The sequence below is a fragment of the Podarcis melisellensis genome (assembly GCF_964234715.1).
Source record: "Podarcis melisellensis genome assembly, chromosome: 2".
NCBI classification, from domain to species: domain Eukaryota; kingdom Metazoa; phylum Chordata; class Lepidosauria; order Squamata; family Lacertidae; genus Podarcis; species Podarcis melisellensis.
In genome coordinates this window covers 39,309,376-39,326,342 of record NC_138529.1, presented here as the reverse complement: position 1 = coordinate 39,326,342, position 16,967 = coordinate 39,309,376, and the positions used below count along the sequence as shown (strand labels likewise).

The 16,967-nt window shown below is 43.6% G+C and overlaps 1 protein-coding gene across 1 annotated transcript in view; it reads left to right on the top strand.

The window, feature by feature from the left end:
• The window catches only part of LOC309359248 (cytochrome P450 2G1-like), a 34,718-nt gene extending 19,243 nt beyond the window's left edge, over positions 1-15,475 (top strand). The window contains exons 8-15 of the mRNA XM_081892708.1: positions 2,059-2,221; positions 3,455-3,604; positions 5,144-5,304; positions 8,754-8,930; positions 9,559-9,700; positions 10,156-10,343; positions 10,912-11,053; positions 15,025-15,475. Coding sequence (XP_081748834.1) covers positions 2,059-2,221; positions 3,455-3,604; positions 5,144-5,304; positions 8,754-8,930; positions 9,559-9,700; positions 10,156-10,343; positions 10,912-11,053; positions 15,025-15,212 — 1,311 coding nt within the window. The 3' untranslated portion in view covers positions 15,213-15,475. The remainder of the gene's footprint in view (positions 1-2,058; positions 2,222-3,454; positions 3,605-5,143; positions 5,305-8,753; positions 8,931-9,558; positions 9,701-10,155; positions 10,344-10,911; positions 11,054-15,024) is intronic.
• The last annotated feature ends 1,492 nt before the right edge of the window (positions 15,476-16,967 follow it).

Sequence of the window (16,967 nt, the reverse complement as noted above, 5' to 3'; positions counted from 1 at the left end):
TTTTTATTGAACAATTGTTCTGATTTGCTTGCAGGGTGGTTCTATGATAATGAGGATTCATTCATTCTTCATTCATCCTGGTTAGCTTGCAGGTTGCTTATAGTCATTTATTCATCCCAGGCTTTTCAATGTATTTCCCCATCGCTTTCAAAACAGCAAAAAGTCCTCTTTTTAAAGTGGATTGATTGCACTAGGATTATGTTAACTGCACAGACCCAAAATTATGGTATGTGCTTGAATCCCTCTTGCAAAATAATGACAGTCTGGAGGCACCCTAACTGAAGAGCCCATTAAAGGAATCACAATAAATAACAATATCCATTTAGAAAAACCACAGCAGCAGCAATATACATTTGATTTTTACTTAATTTCATTTTTTTTTTAATTAAATTTCTATACTGCTCATCATCTGCCGATTACAGGGTGGTTTCCAAGATGGAATTCTGAAACCATTAAGTTGCAAGCTAGCTGTATTCGGGTATATGTGCAAACACAACCAGTCAAAGGTAGTGTAGGCACATTGCCAAGCCCTGTCCCTTCCACTGCATGATACCTATAACATGTGAAAAGCTCTCCACTAGTCATGGAGACTCTGTGCATACTTTAAAACCCTGATTGTGGTTGGTAGGTCACATGGGAGTAAATTCCAATATACTTCCATAACAGTATTGCACTGTAACCTAAATAATTGTTAGAAGATCACTTAGGGCAGTTGTCCCCAAATGTGATAAATAACAAGCTGAAGCAGAACCAGGCAGCATGTCAAGAAGCATGGCTCTGTATTCATTGATTGGCCTGGACATAATTATATGGTTATGCTTTAGAGATATGAAGCAGTGGTTGATCATACTGAAATGTATGATGTGATACCTATTGCAGTGTCATACCTGTTAAAGGGGCAGCTAAATTTCTTTTCTTTATATACCTGTCTTGCAAAGTGAATCAAACACTTGATGAAGTTGGTAGGGCTGAACATAAGATTTATTTCAGAAGGTTTTCTTTCTTTTATGGAGGCAGTTCTAAATGTGGTTCCTCCTCATTCAGGAACAACAGCATTCTAGCAGCCCATTCTCCAAGAAGCCATCCAGATGTCCTTTTCATTGCGCATTCATGATACAGCGCTATCTCAGGTTAAGTACTTACCGTATTTTTCACTCCATAAGACACACTTTTTTCCTCCTAAAAAGTAAGGGGAAATGTGTGTGCGTCTTATGGAGCGTGTGTAGAGAGGGAGAGCTGCGCAGTGCGTCTTCAGCGAAGTGGGAGGATAAATGGAAGGGGCTCTGTTCTTCCTCCGCTTCGCTAAAGAGGCGCTGCGCAGAGAAGGAGAGATTTTTTTTCTTGTTTTCTTCCTCTAAAAACTAGGTGCGTCCTCTGGTCGGGTGCGTCTTATACAGTGAAAAATACGGTAATTTGTTCTGAAGGTCTGTTCTTAACCTGAAACTGTTCTTAACCTGAAGCAGCACTTTAATGGGGCCTCGTGATGTCACCGCACCTCTGCAGCGTGATTTCTGTACTATTTCTGGGTTAGCAGAGTCTGTAACCTGAAGCGTCTGTAACCTGAAGCGTATGTAACCTGAGGTACCACTATACCCATGATGACATTGGAGTAGTTATACGCAATCCCATTTCGAATACTGTTTGCACTTGCAAAAGTCCTGAGATGGACACACTGTTTTGTTCCAGTCAGTGCATGTCCCATAGCTTCCTGTTTAAATCCTGTAGCTAGTTATAGCCCAGATGTTCAGGTGTGTGTGTCTTTTGTTGCACTCCAGTATATACAATGCATGGATGTAAATTTTATGAAAAAAATAAATGTATCCCTCCAGATGGCAATAATGTAATAATACTGAGATGTATTGCAGAACAACTAATAAAGCTGAATTCTGCCACTAATGCACTGTTACTGCATCAATGACTTGTTGAAGCATATGCCTGCAAAACCCTGCACAAAACAAGCTGCAGGTGCCCAAAGAGATATTGCAACCGTTCCTTAAGATAATTACTCCAGTGGAAGTTTCACTGCCTAATTAAATAACACTGTCTTTGTGTCTTCAGCTGGTTGAGAAATATGGCCCTATATTCACTGTCTGGATGGGACCCAAACCTATGGTCGTGCTTTGTGGATTTGATGTGGTAAAAGATGCTCTGATGGATCATGCTGAAGAGTTTGGTGGGCGTTTTAGCAGCCCCATCAGTGAACGAATGACCAAAGGCCACGGTAGGCTATTTCTTCCTGTTTTTTATGTATAGCTCAGCTTTACTTTGATTTGTAATGCAGTCCCCAATTCAGGGCCAAACTAATTGTGTGTGTACCATTAACATTGTGTTCATAAATAGCCAGCACAAAGAAATCTTGGGGCCATAGACAATGGGAAGGAGAAGCTTGACTCTCTCTACTTGCCATCAAAAAGTGTCTTTCTAATGCTGTATATGCATTTCAGGGCAATTTGTTCCCCATGTGCACCAATGAGAGCTTTTAAGAGGCAATTAGAAGCCTCAGAGAGGTGATTTTTGTTACCATGGTGGCATGTAGAGAGAGTCTAACCTCCATGGTCACAGTTTTGCTCAGACTTCTCTGTAGCTGCTATTTGTATAACCATGATAATAAGCATCATGTCTAGGAAAGAAAGAAAGACAAACACTATCAAGCAAGAACCATTTTTGAAAATCAATTCCCCCCAAAGAAGCTGCTTTCTGGCCCCCAAGGGAAACTGTCCCGCCCATAAACACTCATAAATATAAACTTGCCACTCAAAACATCATCCATTTATTGAGTCTGCAAACTGAAAATAGCAACTGTATATGTTGCTACGTCTCTCCTGGGCCAAAGCATGCCATTCTGAGCATGGGTGACATGATTTCACTTTCCCACCCCAACAGCAGCCAACACTGTGGCCTGGAGTCAGGCAAGGCAGTGTGTCCTGTCTCCTGCCATCCATTAGTATGCTGAACTGGACGTACTTACTCTACCAAAGAGCAAAAATCCCTTACACAACACGGGACTGTTGTGGATAATTGAGAGAATGACCGCTCCCCACATTAAATGGGGGCGCCCTTTGCATGGTCGTGTGCAGCCCCTCTACCCTATGTAGCACCATTACCACAGGCTTGGCTTCATCTTCCCCAGGTGGGATACCTGGAGGTCTCCGCCTAACTCAGCCAGTTGCCCAATCCCACCTGGGGAGGCGTTGCCAAGGTGATCAGGCCGGGTAGGGAGAGGGACCACCTGCCCACACAATAGGGGGAGGATCTTACCTGGGACTGGGCTGTTGTGGCCTACCTTATCAGGATAATTGAGAGAATGGGAACAACTGGTTGCTGAACTGTAACTACAAATGGGGATATAATTTTAAGGTGGAAAGCACCAGAACCACCTTTTCATGTAGAAACTTCCTGCTGGTTCCTGTTGGGTCAAGAACTGACGGAATGACCTTCCCCTCTTTTTTTCCAGGGCTAGACAACTCTAGTGACATGCAATGGAGAGAGCTGCGCAGTTTCACAGTTATGACACTGAGAGACTTTGGAATGGGGAAGAGATCAATGTCTGAAAGGGTGCAGAAAGAAGCTGTTTACCTGGTGGAGGCACTGGCAGCCACAAAAGGTCACCTAGCTCATTAAAAAATAAAACTGAGAAAGCACTATCCCAGGGCAAGGAGAGGGCATTTATTCAATTGTACCAGTATATTGGAATGGGCACTTATAGTATGTAAGCTTCTGACATAGTTAGAATATGTGGCTGTTGGGCTCAGTGGCAGCAGGGAGGCAAGCTTTTCCCATTTGTCCTTTCAACTCTCTCCACGCTCATGTGAACCCCAACTCATGTGTTGAACTTCCACCTTAATATTTTCCACTAATCCAGTAATGCCTATGACAGTCTACCTACACTTCTTAGGTGTGCACACTGAAGACTATACTGTGTGCAAATTGTTTCAGTGAAAATTGTTGGGTTTATATTTATTTATTTAATTATATACGTTACATATTCAAATGATATAGGTAAGACACATAACTTTGAATATTCAAATACTATAAATAAAACTCGTCATGTATTCTTCGCCTTTAACATTGCAGTTGTATATCCACATTTAATCAACTATTGTTACACCTTTTCCCATAAACACTTGTGACTCCCCTCCCCCCCATGCATGGCTTCTTTGATTCTATTTACTAATACAGTGGTACCTCGGGTTAAGTACTTAATTTGTTATGGAGGTCCGTACTTAACCTGAAACTGTTCTTAACCTGAAGCACCACTTTAGCTAATGGGGCCTCCTGCTGCCACTGCACCACCAGAGCACAATTTCTCTTCTCATCCTGAAGCAAAGTTCTTAACCTGAAGCACTATTTCTGGGTTAGCGGAGTCTGTAACCTAAAGCGTCTGTAACCTGAAGCGTATGTAACCTGAGGTACCACTGTAATACTAATGTGTTTATACTTACTAACTTATTCAAAATTCCATCTTCAACATCATAATTCTTGTCTTTGTGAGCTCAGTCTATGCTCATCAATAGATTCTGGTTGGAGCATCTTTGTACCATGTAATCATCAACACATTTCCATTCCTTGGGTTTATTTTTATGGCCTTGTGAGCCAACTGAAACTCTGCTGCAGGCAATACTAACAGAATTGGCATCAAATGAGTTAATTAAGCGGAATGTTATGACAGAGAAATGAGGGGGCGGGATTCATTATTTGGACTATGGATGGGGTAGGTGGGGGGGGAGAGAAGAAACCGAGTGCCTCTTTTTTTCTGCCTCTCACCTCCCAAAAATTATGTTTAATTAGAGTTTAAAAATAAAAATAAAAATTAGCACAGCCCCCTGAATTGATTTAGGACTGGATACAATTTGAGTGTTGCCCAGGTTGCCCTGAATATTGTGTCGGAGCCAATTTGTGGACCCAGATTCAGGCCTCACATCAGGTCGGTGTCAGGGGTACAGCTGTGCACAGCCCTCTTGATTACAGCATTTTACTACTACTTTTAATTTCTTTAACACTTGGTTCTTGGGATAGATGGAAATGCAATCTACCAGGTTCAAACTGCTTAAACAGTTTTTAGAGTTAATTTTGTATTGGGGTCTGAAGATGGTGGGCTCCACTTTCATCAGGCCTTGCTGACTGTCTTCGGTTCCTCCTACAGGACAGGGCTTTGATCCGACAGCTAGAATCACATCCGCTGTTTCCAATGTGATCTCATCAGTCATCTTTGGGACTCGCTTTGACTACGCAGACAAGACCTTCCTAAAGCACCAACGCATTATAGAGAACCAAATGGTCTTCTTTCAATCTTTCTTGGGACTGGTAGGTTGTTCCTTCTGTGTTGCAAACATTTTCCTTTCTACCATGAAAAGGAAAAACAAAACCTAGCTTGTTGTAGCATGAACAATGGCACAAAGGGTTCACAAATGTGTGCCTGCCTAACTATCAGATGAAAATAATGTTCTGAAAATGTCTTCGACAGGATTGAGATGGAAATTGACACAATCACGAATTTCCAGTGATTTCTTTAAAAAAAAAATTATTAACCGGCCAATCAAATCAAATCAAATCACATAAATTCTGAATTACAAAGCCGAGTTTTGAATTTTGTTGAGGGAACCCATATTTCAAGATCCGAAGGGGGATTCTGATCATCATCTTGCCACTGCATTAATGTCCAAATCAGTCCAAACTGATAATTCTATCCAGTCTTATCTTGCTGTTTCCACATCACATCTCGTTCATATAACTTCTCCTTTTTCTTTCTGATCTCTTCTGATAGTCTCCTTAAGCCGATAAACACCAATAATAATCCTGTGTGAATTTTTCCGTTCTTCCAATCCTCAAATCGAGATGCTTTCCATATATCATCGCCTTCATAGATAACAGCGCTCTTTCCATATTTAATTACAGAACTGTCGTTCTTAAGTCCCACTGAGGAGTTTCACCCACAATATAAAAACAGCTCTATTTCTCCTCTCAGACTTAAGTCCTCCGACAGAACTTCCCAATATGGTGACGGAATTTTTAACTGCGTCATTCCAAAGCCCTTATACATTCCACGCTCTTCTTAAAACATGCTTTGGTTCGAAAGTTTATCTCCACACAGCCTTAAATCCAAAGCTTAAGTCCTTAAAATGACATTTCTGACTTATGGGTGGGGGATTCTTGTTTAATCACATAAAGGAAAGAAAGGAAAGTTTTTTCCCCTCCCCCATCAGTCCCTTTGCCATGCCGAGTCTTGGCGTATCTTCTCATGATTTATACTTGTTCCTCTGACTCGTCTTGTTTTATCAGAGATCTCTTCTGCTAGCAGTCTTTACTCCCCCTTCTTCCTTGAAATATGTGCATTTGCTTCATCCAAATTGTTTCTTTTGAAGTTCTTGCAGCTAGTGGCACGGATCAGAGATGGCGTCCAGGAGCACCAAAATCCCACAGGAGGGCATTGTGCCTAGTGCCCCCATCCCCACAAATTCGGGGGTGGTATAGGGCACAGCAGGCAAGGGCAGTTCCCCACCACAATCCTGGGGGGGGGATAGGGAGAGACTCAGGGAATTCCTCGGACCACTGTCATCGCCTACGCTTCCCTCGGAATCCTCCCCCTCGCTCTCCATTTCCTCCCTCTCCTGTGCCTCTGCTCCTGAGCCTCTGCTCCTGAGCCCCTGACAGCAGCTCTTCCGATTCGCTGGAGAGACTCAGGGAATTCCTCGGACCACTGTCATCGCCTACTCTTCCCTCGGATTCCTCCCCCTCGCTCTCCATTTCCTCCCTCTCCTGTGCCTCTGCTCCTGAGCCCCTGACAGCAGCAGATCTCCCTTTCCTTTCCTGCCCCCCCTTTTACTTTGCCATTGCTTCCCCACCCCCTTTAGTTGCCTGACTACCATTTCCCTCTGGATACAATATAACTGTGGAACATTGCAAGAGAGAAATGGCTGCCACCACAAAAAATGGCAGTCACCAACAGGGGCTACACCCTACAGTTTCCATCCCCACAACACCCCAGAACAAAGCAGCATACAGGTTTTTCCTAATGTAAGAAAATGGTACCTACCCAAGCTACTGAAGAAAGAGCCATGAGGGTGTGGGGGGAAGGGAGAATTGTTGCTATGAATCGCAAACTGCTCCCCTGAAATTTACTGCCCTCATAAAACTTCACAATCAGTAAAGGGAACCACATAAATTTCTGTCCCAACAGGAGCCTTACTTGTTTCATTTTTCAATTTTAAATAATTGTTGATTACTGGGATAGGTCTGTCTATTGTGCAATATGATATGCATTTAAAATGGCAGACATTTCCACATTAGCGGATGACAAAATAGAAGAAAGACTTGTGCAAAATGCACCAATTGCAGGAGAATGGGAAATTCCAGTTGAAAGTGAGAATGAGTGTTGGAACAGACTGAGGCACATTTGTACATCTATAGAGGTATCCTGGTGGGAGGAGTTGCCAAGCGTGGGGAGCCACGCCAAATCATCAGTTAAAACAAGCTACCCAGGATGTCGTTGTTCTTGTTGTTCTGCCCTTCACCCTAAGGTCCCAGGGCAGGTTACAACAATTGAAACACAAAGTTAAAAATGGTTGAAAACCACTTATATGCACCTCAGATGTCAAAAGCTGGAGTGAAAAGGCATGTCTTCAGCATTCGTCAAATCCTGTATAATGAAGATGCCAGGCACACCTCTGTGTAGAGGAAGTTCCACAACTGAAGGGTTGCCACAGACAATGCCTTTTTCTGGACCATGAGCCTCTGAGGGCAGTGCAACAACCAATAGGGTCCCCTCTGCCACTCTTAGCACCCGAGGAAGTCTGCAGGAAAGGAAAAAAATAATTTTCTTCAGGTAGTTGGAGCCTGAGTCATTTAGGGCTTTAAAAACTAATATTAACACATTGAATTGGGCCAAGAAACAAATTGCCAACGTGTGCAGCTTTTAAAAAACAAAGGTTATGTGAGACTTAAACAGAACCCGAACCAGGAATCTGGATTTTGGACCAGTTGACATTTCTGAATCATCTTCAAGGGAAGCCCCATCATCCCTAGCCCTTAGGAATGAGGTAAAATGAACCAGAAGCTCAACAGTTCTTGCTGGATTTCCAAAATAAGTGATTAAAAACAACAACTGCTTTATCACCTTTCAGCCAGAATCTTTGTGGCATAGTTATACAACAACAACAACAACAACAATAATAATAATAATAATAATAATAATAATAATAATAATAATAATAATAATTTTTATTTATATCCCGCCTCCCCAGCCGAAGCCGGGCTCAGGGCGGCTAACAACAATAAAATAATGCAACATTCTAAAAACATTTCATTATAAAAATTAATTAAAATCAAATTAATGGCAACCATTAAGCAAAAATTCTGTGCAGATCGCCAAGGGAGGGAGTCAGGCTGCGCCCTTACCAAAGGCCTGGTGGAACAGCTCTGTCTTGCAGGCCCTGCGGAAAGATGTCAAGTTCCGCAGGGCCCTAGTCTCTTGTGACAGCGTGTTCCACCAGATTGGAGCCGCAACCGAGAAAGCCCTGGCTCTAGTAGAGGCCAGCCTAACCTCTCTGTGGCCTGGGACCTTCAGAATGTTTTTATTTGAAGACCGTAAGTTCCTCTGTGGGACATACCAGGAGAAGCGGTCCCGTAGGTACGAGAATCCTAAGCTGTATAGGGCTTTAAAGGTTAAAACCAGCACCTTAAACCTGATCCTGTACTCCACCAGGAGCCAGATGGATTCATAATATTTAAGGCTGTATGTGTCATCTTCATTTCAGCTGTACTCTGCTGTCCCTAAAATATTAGACTGCTTTCCTGGAAGGCACCAAACGATTTTTTCTGATACTGATGAGCTGTGTGCTTTCATCCGTGAGAATGTGAAAGTACACAGGCAGACGCTGGATCCTCAGAACATCCGTGACTATATTGACTGCTTTCTTATCAAGTCTGAGAAGGTATGTGGGTCAAGAATTTATTTGCACTGGCATGGGTGCACAGTCATGTCCTAGTCCATGTGGGGAAGGGATACCAGGCCAACCAGAGTGCCCCTCTGTCTTTGCCTCCTCCCCTAGCAACTTCTCTCGGCCACTCCTTGCAAGACATTTTTAATTATTATCATTATTCATTAGGCTGAGGTATCCTGTGCCCAGTGTTAAAGTCTATGCTTAATGTTGTACAAAACAATGCAAGTGCTTACGATAAAAATAAAATTGGTTCACTCAGTTTACAGCCTATATGAGTAACATGGACAGCTACTTTGCCCAAACAAAAATACATAACCAGTTACACTTTCTTTTACTGCCATCACTCCTATAATTTCTGATCCCATATATAATCTTGGATAGCTCTAACATTCCAGTAATCAAACAACACAACGTTTGTAAAGCAATGATATGCAAGTGCTTTTCTTTATATTTCTAAAGTAATTCTATTTTAAATAGATGTGATTGGATTAAACACCTCTTGGGGTGAGTGCAGGATTTCACCCATGATGTTCATTCGAACAGGCTAAGCTGTCTCCATTTTGCCATTTGCTTTATAGTGAAATTTTCTCTCCCCCCCCCCTTTCCCTCTGCCTCATAGGAAAAAAAGCCTGCTGGTGACACCTTCAGAACTGAAAACCTTGTCATGACAGTGTTTGGCCTTTTTTTAGCTGGGACAGGAACCACAAGCTTTTTCTTGATCTCTGGCCTCATGGTGATGGCTAAGTTGCCACATATTCAAGGTATTTAGATATCCCAGAGAAGTTTAAAGCGGATGGGACTATGATGGGCTCCACTAGTAATCACACATGAAAAGACATCCCAAGGACTAGGAGGTTTCCATTAGCATTCTGCTTCAGCCAGAACCTCCCCTCATTGTTAAAAAATAAAAAGGGTTTTGAGGGCTCTCTGGTGTCTTCAAATGGCACTTATGCCCAGGAGTAGGAACATTGCCAGAAGAGATGGGGCCTCAGAATTCTGGAAGCACATTTTCCAAATGAAATTTGTTACAGGAAAAGTCCAGCAGGAGATCAAGTGGTAGTAAGGTACAAAGGAATGAGTGGAAATCACTCAAGAGGAGAATTTGTGTTTGCATGAGCTTTCATGATGTCGGAGAGTGCCCAAGTTTTTCACTCTGTCAGATGAGAAGCAGAATCTGAATCCAGGAAATACATCTCTTGAGTCTTTTTCATTACAGCAAAAGTCCAACAGGAAATTGATGAGGTGACGAGTGGCACCCGTGCCCCTAGCATGGAAGATCGTGTGAGGATGCCTTTCACCAATGCAGTTACCCATGAGCTTCTACGATACCCACTATTAAGTAATGAGGCCATTCCCCATACAACGTCTTGTGATACCAAATTCAGGGGGTTCACCCTCCCTAAGGTATGATGGCCCAGCATTTTGCCATGATAATTGTGGAGAAGAAATGGAGTAGTTCTAGGAACTGATTGTAAAAATGGCCCTGGACTGCCCTCATGGAGGCAGGGATGAGATCAGTAGTGGAGATCAGTAGTGATTTTGTTGGCCTAAGCAAATGAGCTGAAGGAACTAGTGATAGAGGAGAATTTTGTTTGTTCGTTTCACATTTTAAAATGAACCAACGGAATTAGTCTTTCACAGACCTATGCATACAAAATGTATCTTTTATGGGGAAAATATATACTAAAATCAATGTTTTAGTGGGAAAATGCACACAGAAGCACACAAGAAAGCACACAAAAAGGTGTTTTAGATTTAAAATGGGTACATAAATGGGTACTTACATTTAGTTGAATGTAAGGCAGTGTGTACTTATGGAGTAATACAGGAGCAGACCAGAGGAAATCAGCTCATCCCTATTGGAAGCCCATTCTTCTAAGTTAGCTTCACCATTTTATCATAGTATGGCTATTTCCTAGATAGTCATGAATTGAGACCAATAATGTAAATCTGCCATCTTTTATCCCTGAAGGGCACTGTTGTTGCTCCAATGTTAACAACTGTGCACCGTGACCCTCTCCTGTGGGAGACTCCTGAACAGTTCAACCCAGGACATTTTTTGGATGAGAAAGGCCAGTTCAAGAAGAAAGATACCTTCATACCCTTTTCAACAGGTAACTATACAAGCCTGTGGTAACCTATGTGCAAACAATGCCATTTCCACTTTCTTTCAAGAGACAGTGTACGGAAAGAGATATGGCTGCACTGTGGTCTAAACCACTGAGCCTCTTGCCAATCAGAAGGTTTGAATCCCCGTGACGGGATGAGCTCCCATTGCTTGGTCCCAGCTCCTGCCAACCTAGCAGTTTGAAAGCACACCAGTTCAAGTAGATAGATAGGTACCACTGTGGCAGGAAGGTAAACGGCATTTCCGGGCACTGCTCTGGTGTGCTGGTCCTGTGGGTCAACCGAGAGGGGAGGTCCGAGTACAGTCCGAGGTCGAAGGTGAAATATGGAGGCAGTTCATCAAAACTAAAGCTGGGTGCAGGGCAGGGAGTTGAGTGAAGTCAGGAACAGGCTTGCAAGCAGGGAGTCAGGGTGGGTCAGGAGCTCCGGCAGGAAAGCAGGACAGGGTTCAGGCAGGAACTGGCTACCAACAATGTTGCTCCCGCAACTTGGGACTGGGGCTGGCTGGCTTTGATCTGCCCCAAGGCATAGGGTGGCCCGGATCCTCAGGTGACTCGCCTCTCCTGGCATGGAGGCGAGTACTCCTCCTGCAGGAACTTAGTTCCCTCTGCCTCTCTGCCCTGAGCCTCTGCAGCTCAGGAGAGGCTGGAGGGTTACCGGACTCAGAGGCAACCTCAGCTTCCTCTGACGGGGCTGAGAGTGGAGCACCTGTAGGCAATGGGTCCTCCATCACCTCAGGAGCCAGAGCAGAGTCAGCTGGTGCCTGCACCTGAGGATCCAGCACAGGTGAGGACCCTTCAGGCTCATGCCCCAGCCCTTGCTCAGCTGGTTATGGAGGCGGGGGATCCTGTGCAGTCTGGGATTCTTAAGGATCAGCATCAGAATCAGAATCCCAGGCCATCACATCTGGTTTCACCAGAAGCATCTTTGTCATGCTCACCACATGATCCGGAAAAACTGTATGTAGGCAAATACCAGCACCCGGGGCCTGCAAAGGAAGATGAGCAGTGCAACCCCAGAGTCGTTCATGACTGGACTTAACTGTCAGGGGTCCTTTACCCCATGTTTTGCAATTTTCCTGAAGGATTACATGGCACCCTGTTGTAAGCTGATGGCATGCACCACTTGTTAAAAGGAGGCCGTGCCCTCTGTCCAGCTTCTAATAGGCTTCTTCTCACAAAGGCACTGTGATTTGAAGTAAAATGAGAGTAAAAGTCATTCCCTGGTTGGATGTGCCAGTCTTGTAATTATATTTCCCTCCCTGGTATTTTCTGTGAGTAGGGGATGGCACAAAAACATATGACAGTGTTTGGGTCAGAGGCTAGAAAAGGGTCAATAAACTGGAATATTTGGAAAACATGAAGTTGAATTCCTCCCATTCTGTCGCTGGAGAACTGCATCAGAAAATTTGTACAAGTGAAAATCTTGAAGATTGGTTGTGTTTCCGTTCTCATATGGTTTCAAAAAGGGTGCATTTGATAGACTGAGCTTTAAATGTGAACTGAATCTCATGTCTTGCCCATCCATACATCAGGCCAATCATTATATTATTATTAGTAGTAGTAGTTTTAAAGGTAAAGGTAAAGGTACCCCTGCCTGTACGGGCCAGTCTTGACAGACTCTGGGGTTGTGCGCCCATCTCACTTAAGAGGCCAGGGGCCAGCGCTGTCCGGAGACACTTCCGGGTCACAAGGCCAGTGTGACATCGCTGCTCTGGTGAGCCAGAGCTGCACACGGAAACGCCGTTTACCTTCCCGCTGGTAAGCGGTCCCTATTTATCTACTTGCACCCGGAGGTGCTTTCGAACTGCTAGGTTGGCAGGCGCTGGGACCGAGCAGCGGGAGCGCACCCCGCAGCAGGGATTCGAACCGCCGACTTTTCGATCAGCAAGTCCTAGGGGCTGAGGCTTTAACCCACAGCGCCACCTGTGTCCCGTAGTAGTTTTAGTAGTAGTAATAATAATAATAATCGAGGCGGGTCGGGGCTGCTGATTCTTCTAGATCTGTCAGCAGCTTTCGACATGGTTGATCACGAACTCCTGGACCACCGCCTTGCCGACGTGGGGATTCAGGGCACAGTCCTTCAATGGCTGCGCTCATTTCTCTCTGGTCAGGGACAGAGGGTGGCGCTTGGGGGGGATTTGTCATCGCGCCACTCCTTGGTGTGCGGAGTACCTCAGGGTGCGATACTCGATGCTTTTCAACATCTTTATGCACCCCCTCGCCCAGCTGGTCCGGAGTTTTGGGCTGGGTTGCCATCAGTATGCTGATGACACCCAACTCTATCTGTTGATGGATGGCCATCCTGACTCGGCCCCAGACACACTGACCAGATGTTTGGAAGCTGTTGCTGGATGGTTACGTGGGAGCCGGTTGAAGCTAAATCCTTCGAAGACAGAGGTCCTGTGGCTGGGACGGGATGATATGGGATCGGGGGGACAACTCCCATCTCTTGCGGGGGTGCAATTAGTGCCAGCACCATCCGTTAAGAGTTTGGGTGTAATCTTCAACACCTCCCTTTCCATGGAGGCGCAGATTGCGGCTATAACAAAGGCAGCATTTTTTCATCTCCGCCAAGCTAAGCAGTTGGCTCCTTACCTCTCTCGCCCTGACCTAGCCACTGTGATCCATGTGACGGTCACCTCCAGACTGGATTATTGTAACTTGCTCTACGTGGGGCTGCCCTTGAGACTGACCCAGAAACTCCAGCGGGTGCAGAATGCTGCAGCGAGACTACTTACGGGGTCTTCGCTGCAAGACCACATTCACCCGGTGCTATACCAGCTGCACTGGCTCCCGGTGGAGTACAGGATCAGGTTTAAGGTGCTGGTTTTAACCTTTAAAGCCCTATACGGCCTAGGACCCTCGTACCTACGGGACCGCCTCTCCTGGTATGCCCCACAGAGAAACTTACGGTCTTCAAATAAAAACATCTTGAAGGTCCCAGGCCACAGAGAAGTTAGGCTGGCCTCAACTAGAGCCAGGGCTTTCTCGGCTGTGGCTCCGATCTGGTGGAACGCTCTGTCACTAGAGACTAGGGTCCTACGGGACTTGACATCTTTCCGCAGGGCCTGCAAGACAGAGCTGTTCCACCAGGCCTTTGGCCAGGGCACAGCCTGACTCCCTCCCTCGGCAATCTTCGTGGAGCTCTGGCACAATGGTTGCCAGTGGCTTGATTTGAATCAATTTTATAATGAATGATTTTAGAGTGTTGTTTGTACTGTACTTTTGTACTTTTTAATTTTTGTTAGCCGCCCTGAGCCCGGCTTTGGCTGGGGAGGGCGGGATATAAATAAAATTTTTTGTTATTATTATTATTATTATTATTATTATTATTATTATTATTATTATTATTATTTTATTTATACCCTGCCTATCTGGCTGGGCTTCCCCAGCCACTCTGGGCGGCTTCCAAAAAAATATTAAAATACTGTAATACATCAAACATTAAAAGCTTCCCTAAACAGGGCCGCCTTCAGATGTAGTAGTAGTGGTGGTAATAATAGTAGTACAGTGGTACCTTGGTTTTCGATTTTAATCCATTCCGGAAGACCATTCGAGTTCTGAAACGTTCAAAAACCAAAACTCAATATGGAAGCCTCAGTATAGAAGCTGCATGGCATGTTTGACCAGAATGCATAGAAAACGTCCTTAAAGTTATCTTCCCACTTTTCTTGTTTCTTGATGAATGATACCTAACAGTATTTCCAGTCCCCAAACCAACATCGCATGAATTCACTAGGAGTGGATCTGCACACAGAAAAAATAAAGCTATAAATAAGTCAGAAATTAAATCGTTATAACAAATTATTTTATCATATAAATTTTTTTTGCTCTCTGTCGTCATCTGGTATTGCATGTTTAGAATGCATTCAAAACGTTGTTTTTTGGAGCTGAGTCCAAGTTTCCTACACACTGTGTAGATCTTTGCTTAGCTGTGCCTTCTTTTTCTTTGCCAGGGAAACGGGCATGCATTGGGGAAGCCTTGGCACGGATGGAGGTCTTCCTGTTCTTCAGTACTCTACTCCAGAACTTCACCTTCCAGCTGGTTGGAGCATCAAAAGATATTGATTTAGCCTCTTTGCTTATGGAGTTCAGTGCTAAAAATGTCTGTCCTCTGATTAAAGCCATCAGACGTTCAGTGTGATCTTGTGACAAAAGATAAGCAGAAAGAATGTGGTCAGTGGCTCCCAGAATATTTGTAGTAGGTAGAACAGGAGTCCTGCAAGGTGCCTTCCTTCACTCATTCAACACCTCTCAGTTTCACATAAGGGTAGTAGCCCTAGATATCAGGTATTAAAAGTTTTCTTAGCATGGCAAACGGGAAGAGCCTTAGACCTTTCAATCCCTAATGTTCAGTCAACTGTTCATGGGCTCATTGGCACTTAATAAAATGTTCCACATCATCAACTATTGCAGTGTGTGTGTTTTTTAAAAAGTTTTCCTCATACAGTAGTACTTCGGGTTACAAATTTAATTCATTCTGGGGGTCCGCATAATGCATAATGTGTTGCTATCCTCACTTTTCAATGCCACACATTGCCAGTTATTCAATGCCAATTGTTCACAGTAAACAGAACATAAGTAAAACAAGGCTCCAAAAATGAATGGAATGTCAAGTGATAATACCTTTACAAGTGTGTGTGAAGCAGATACTGCAAAACAGTAAATTACCTGAATTATGAATTAAGGCTGTGACAGTAATTTTGAAGTATAATAAGGATCCTAAATAAATGAAATACTATGTCAATATATTTTGTTTTTGTTTTACAGAAGATATCTTTAGGAAGAAATCCATTTTTCAGCGTACCAAAAATAAATTGCCTCTTTTATTGTTTAAAGCAGTCTTGGGGGGGGGGGAGTCCAACTGATTTTGGTGTTCTAAAGTTAATATTGCAGGCTGAATTACTATTACAGGCAAGAATTATTGTTAGTACCTTGGCATCTACATTAATTACAGGATTATCTTATAATTTGCCCAGCTGGCTTGGTCTTTACCAGGTTTGGAAATAACAGAGATATGAGCATCCTACCATATACATGGCAAAGAAGAGTGGGAATATAAATTCAATCAATCAATAAAAATGTATTGTGTGAGGGGAGTGCATAAAGTTTCCACTCTGTTCTACATGCCACACAAAGTTTTTAAAACATCCATAAGGATGCCCTCCAGTTAAATATTTTCCTAAACTAAAAAGCCACAGTTGAAGTGTTAAATGATGGGCTCCTGTCAGTAGGAGAATTTGCGTGAGTTTTACTTTTCCTTCCAGTTGGAGAACGTTGAAGGTTTTCACTGTGTCAGATGTGTAGTGGTTTCAGAAATCTGGAAATAGAGCTCTCAATGTTGTTTTTTATTACAACAAAAGTTCAACAGTAAATTGATGAGGTGGGAGGTGCCAACCATGTCCCTGGCATGGAAGATAGGGTGAAGATGCCCTATACCAAGGCTGTTGTCCATGAGGTTCAACGATATGAAGAAGAGAGCCTTGAGAGCTTACCACAGGACACAATGTGCTGTACAGAATTCCAGGGTTACATTATCCCTCAGGTGTGTTTCACACATGGAACAATCAGATTACTACAGAGAGGGAAACGGGAAGATTTATCATCACCCGAATGGCCTTGATCTCCCAAAGTCCCAGACAGTGTGGAAACAATATATGGTGATTCTCCACTTCAACCCCATTCATGGTTACTTTTCAGAATGCTGTGCAATGACTTGTTTTTATGCTAGAGAACCAGTTTTAAAAATCACTTTCTGACAAAAGAGACAGTGATATCTTCCATCATGAAAGAAAGCTGTTTCCTATTATATTTATGAGTACTGTAATCTGCATCTTCTCCCTGAAGGGAACTGCTGTTTGTCCACTGTTCACAACTTTGCACTTTGATTCTCACCATT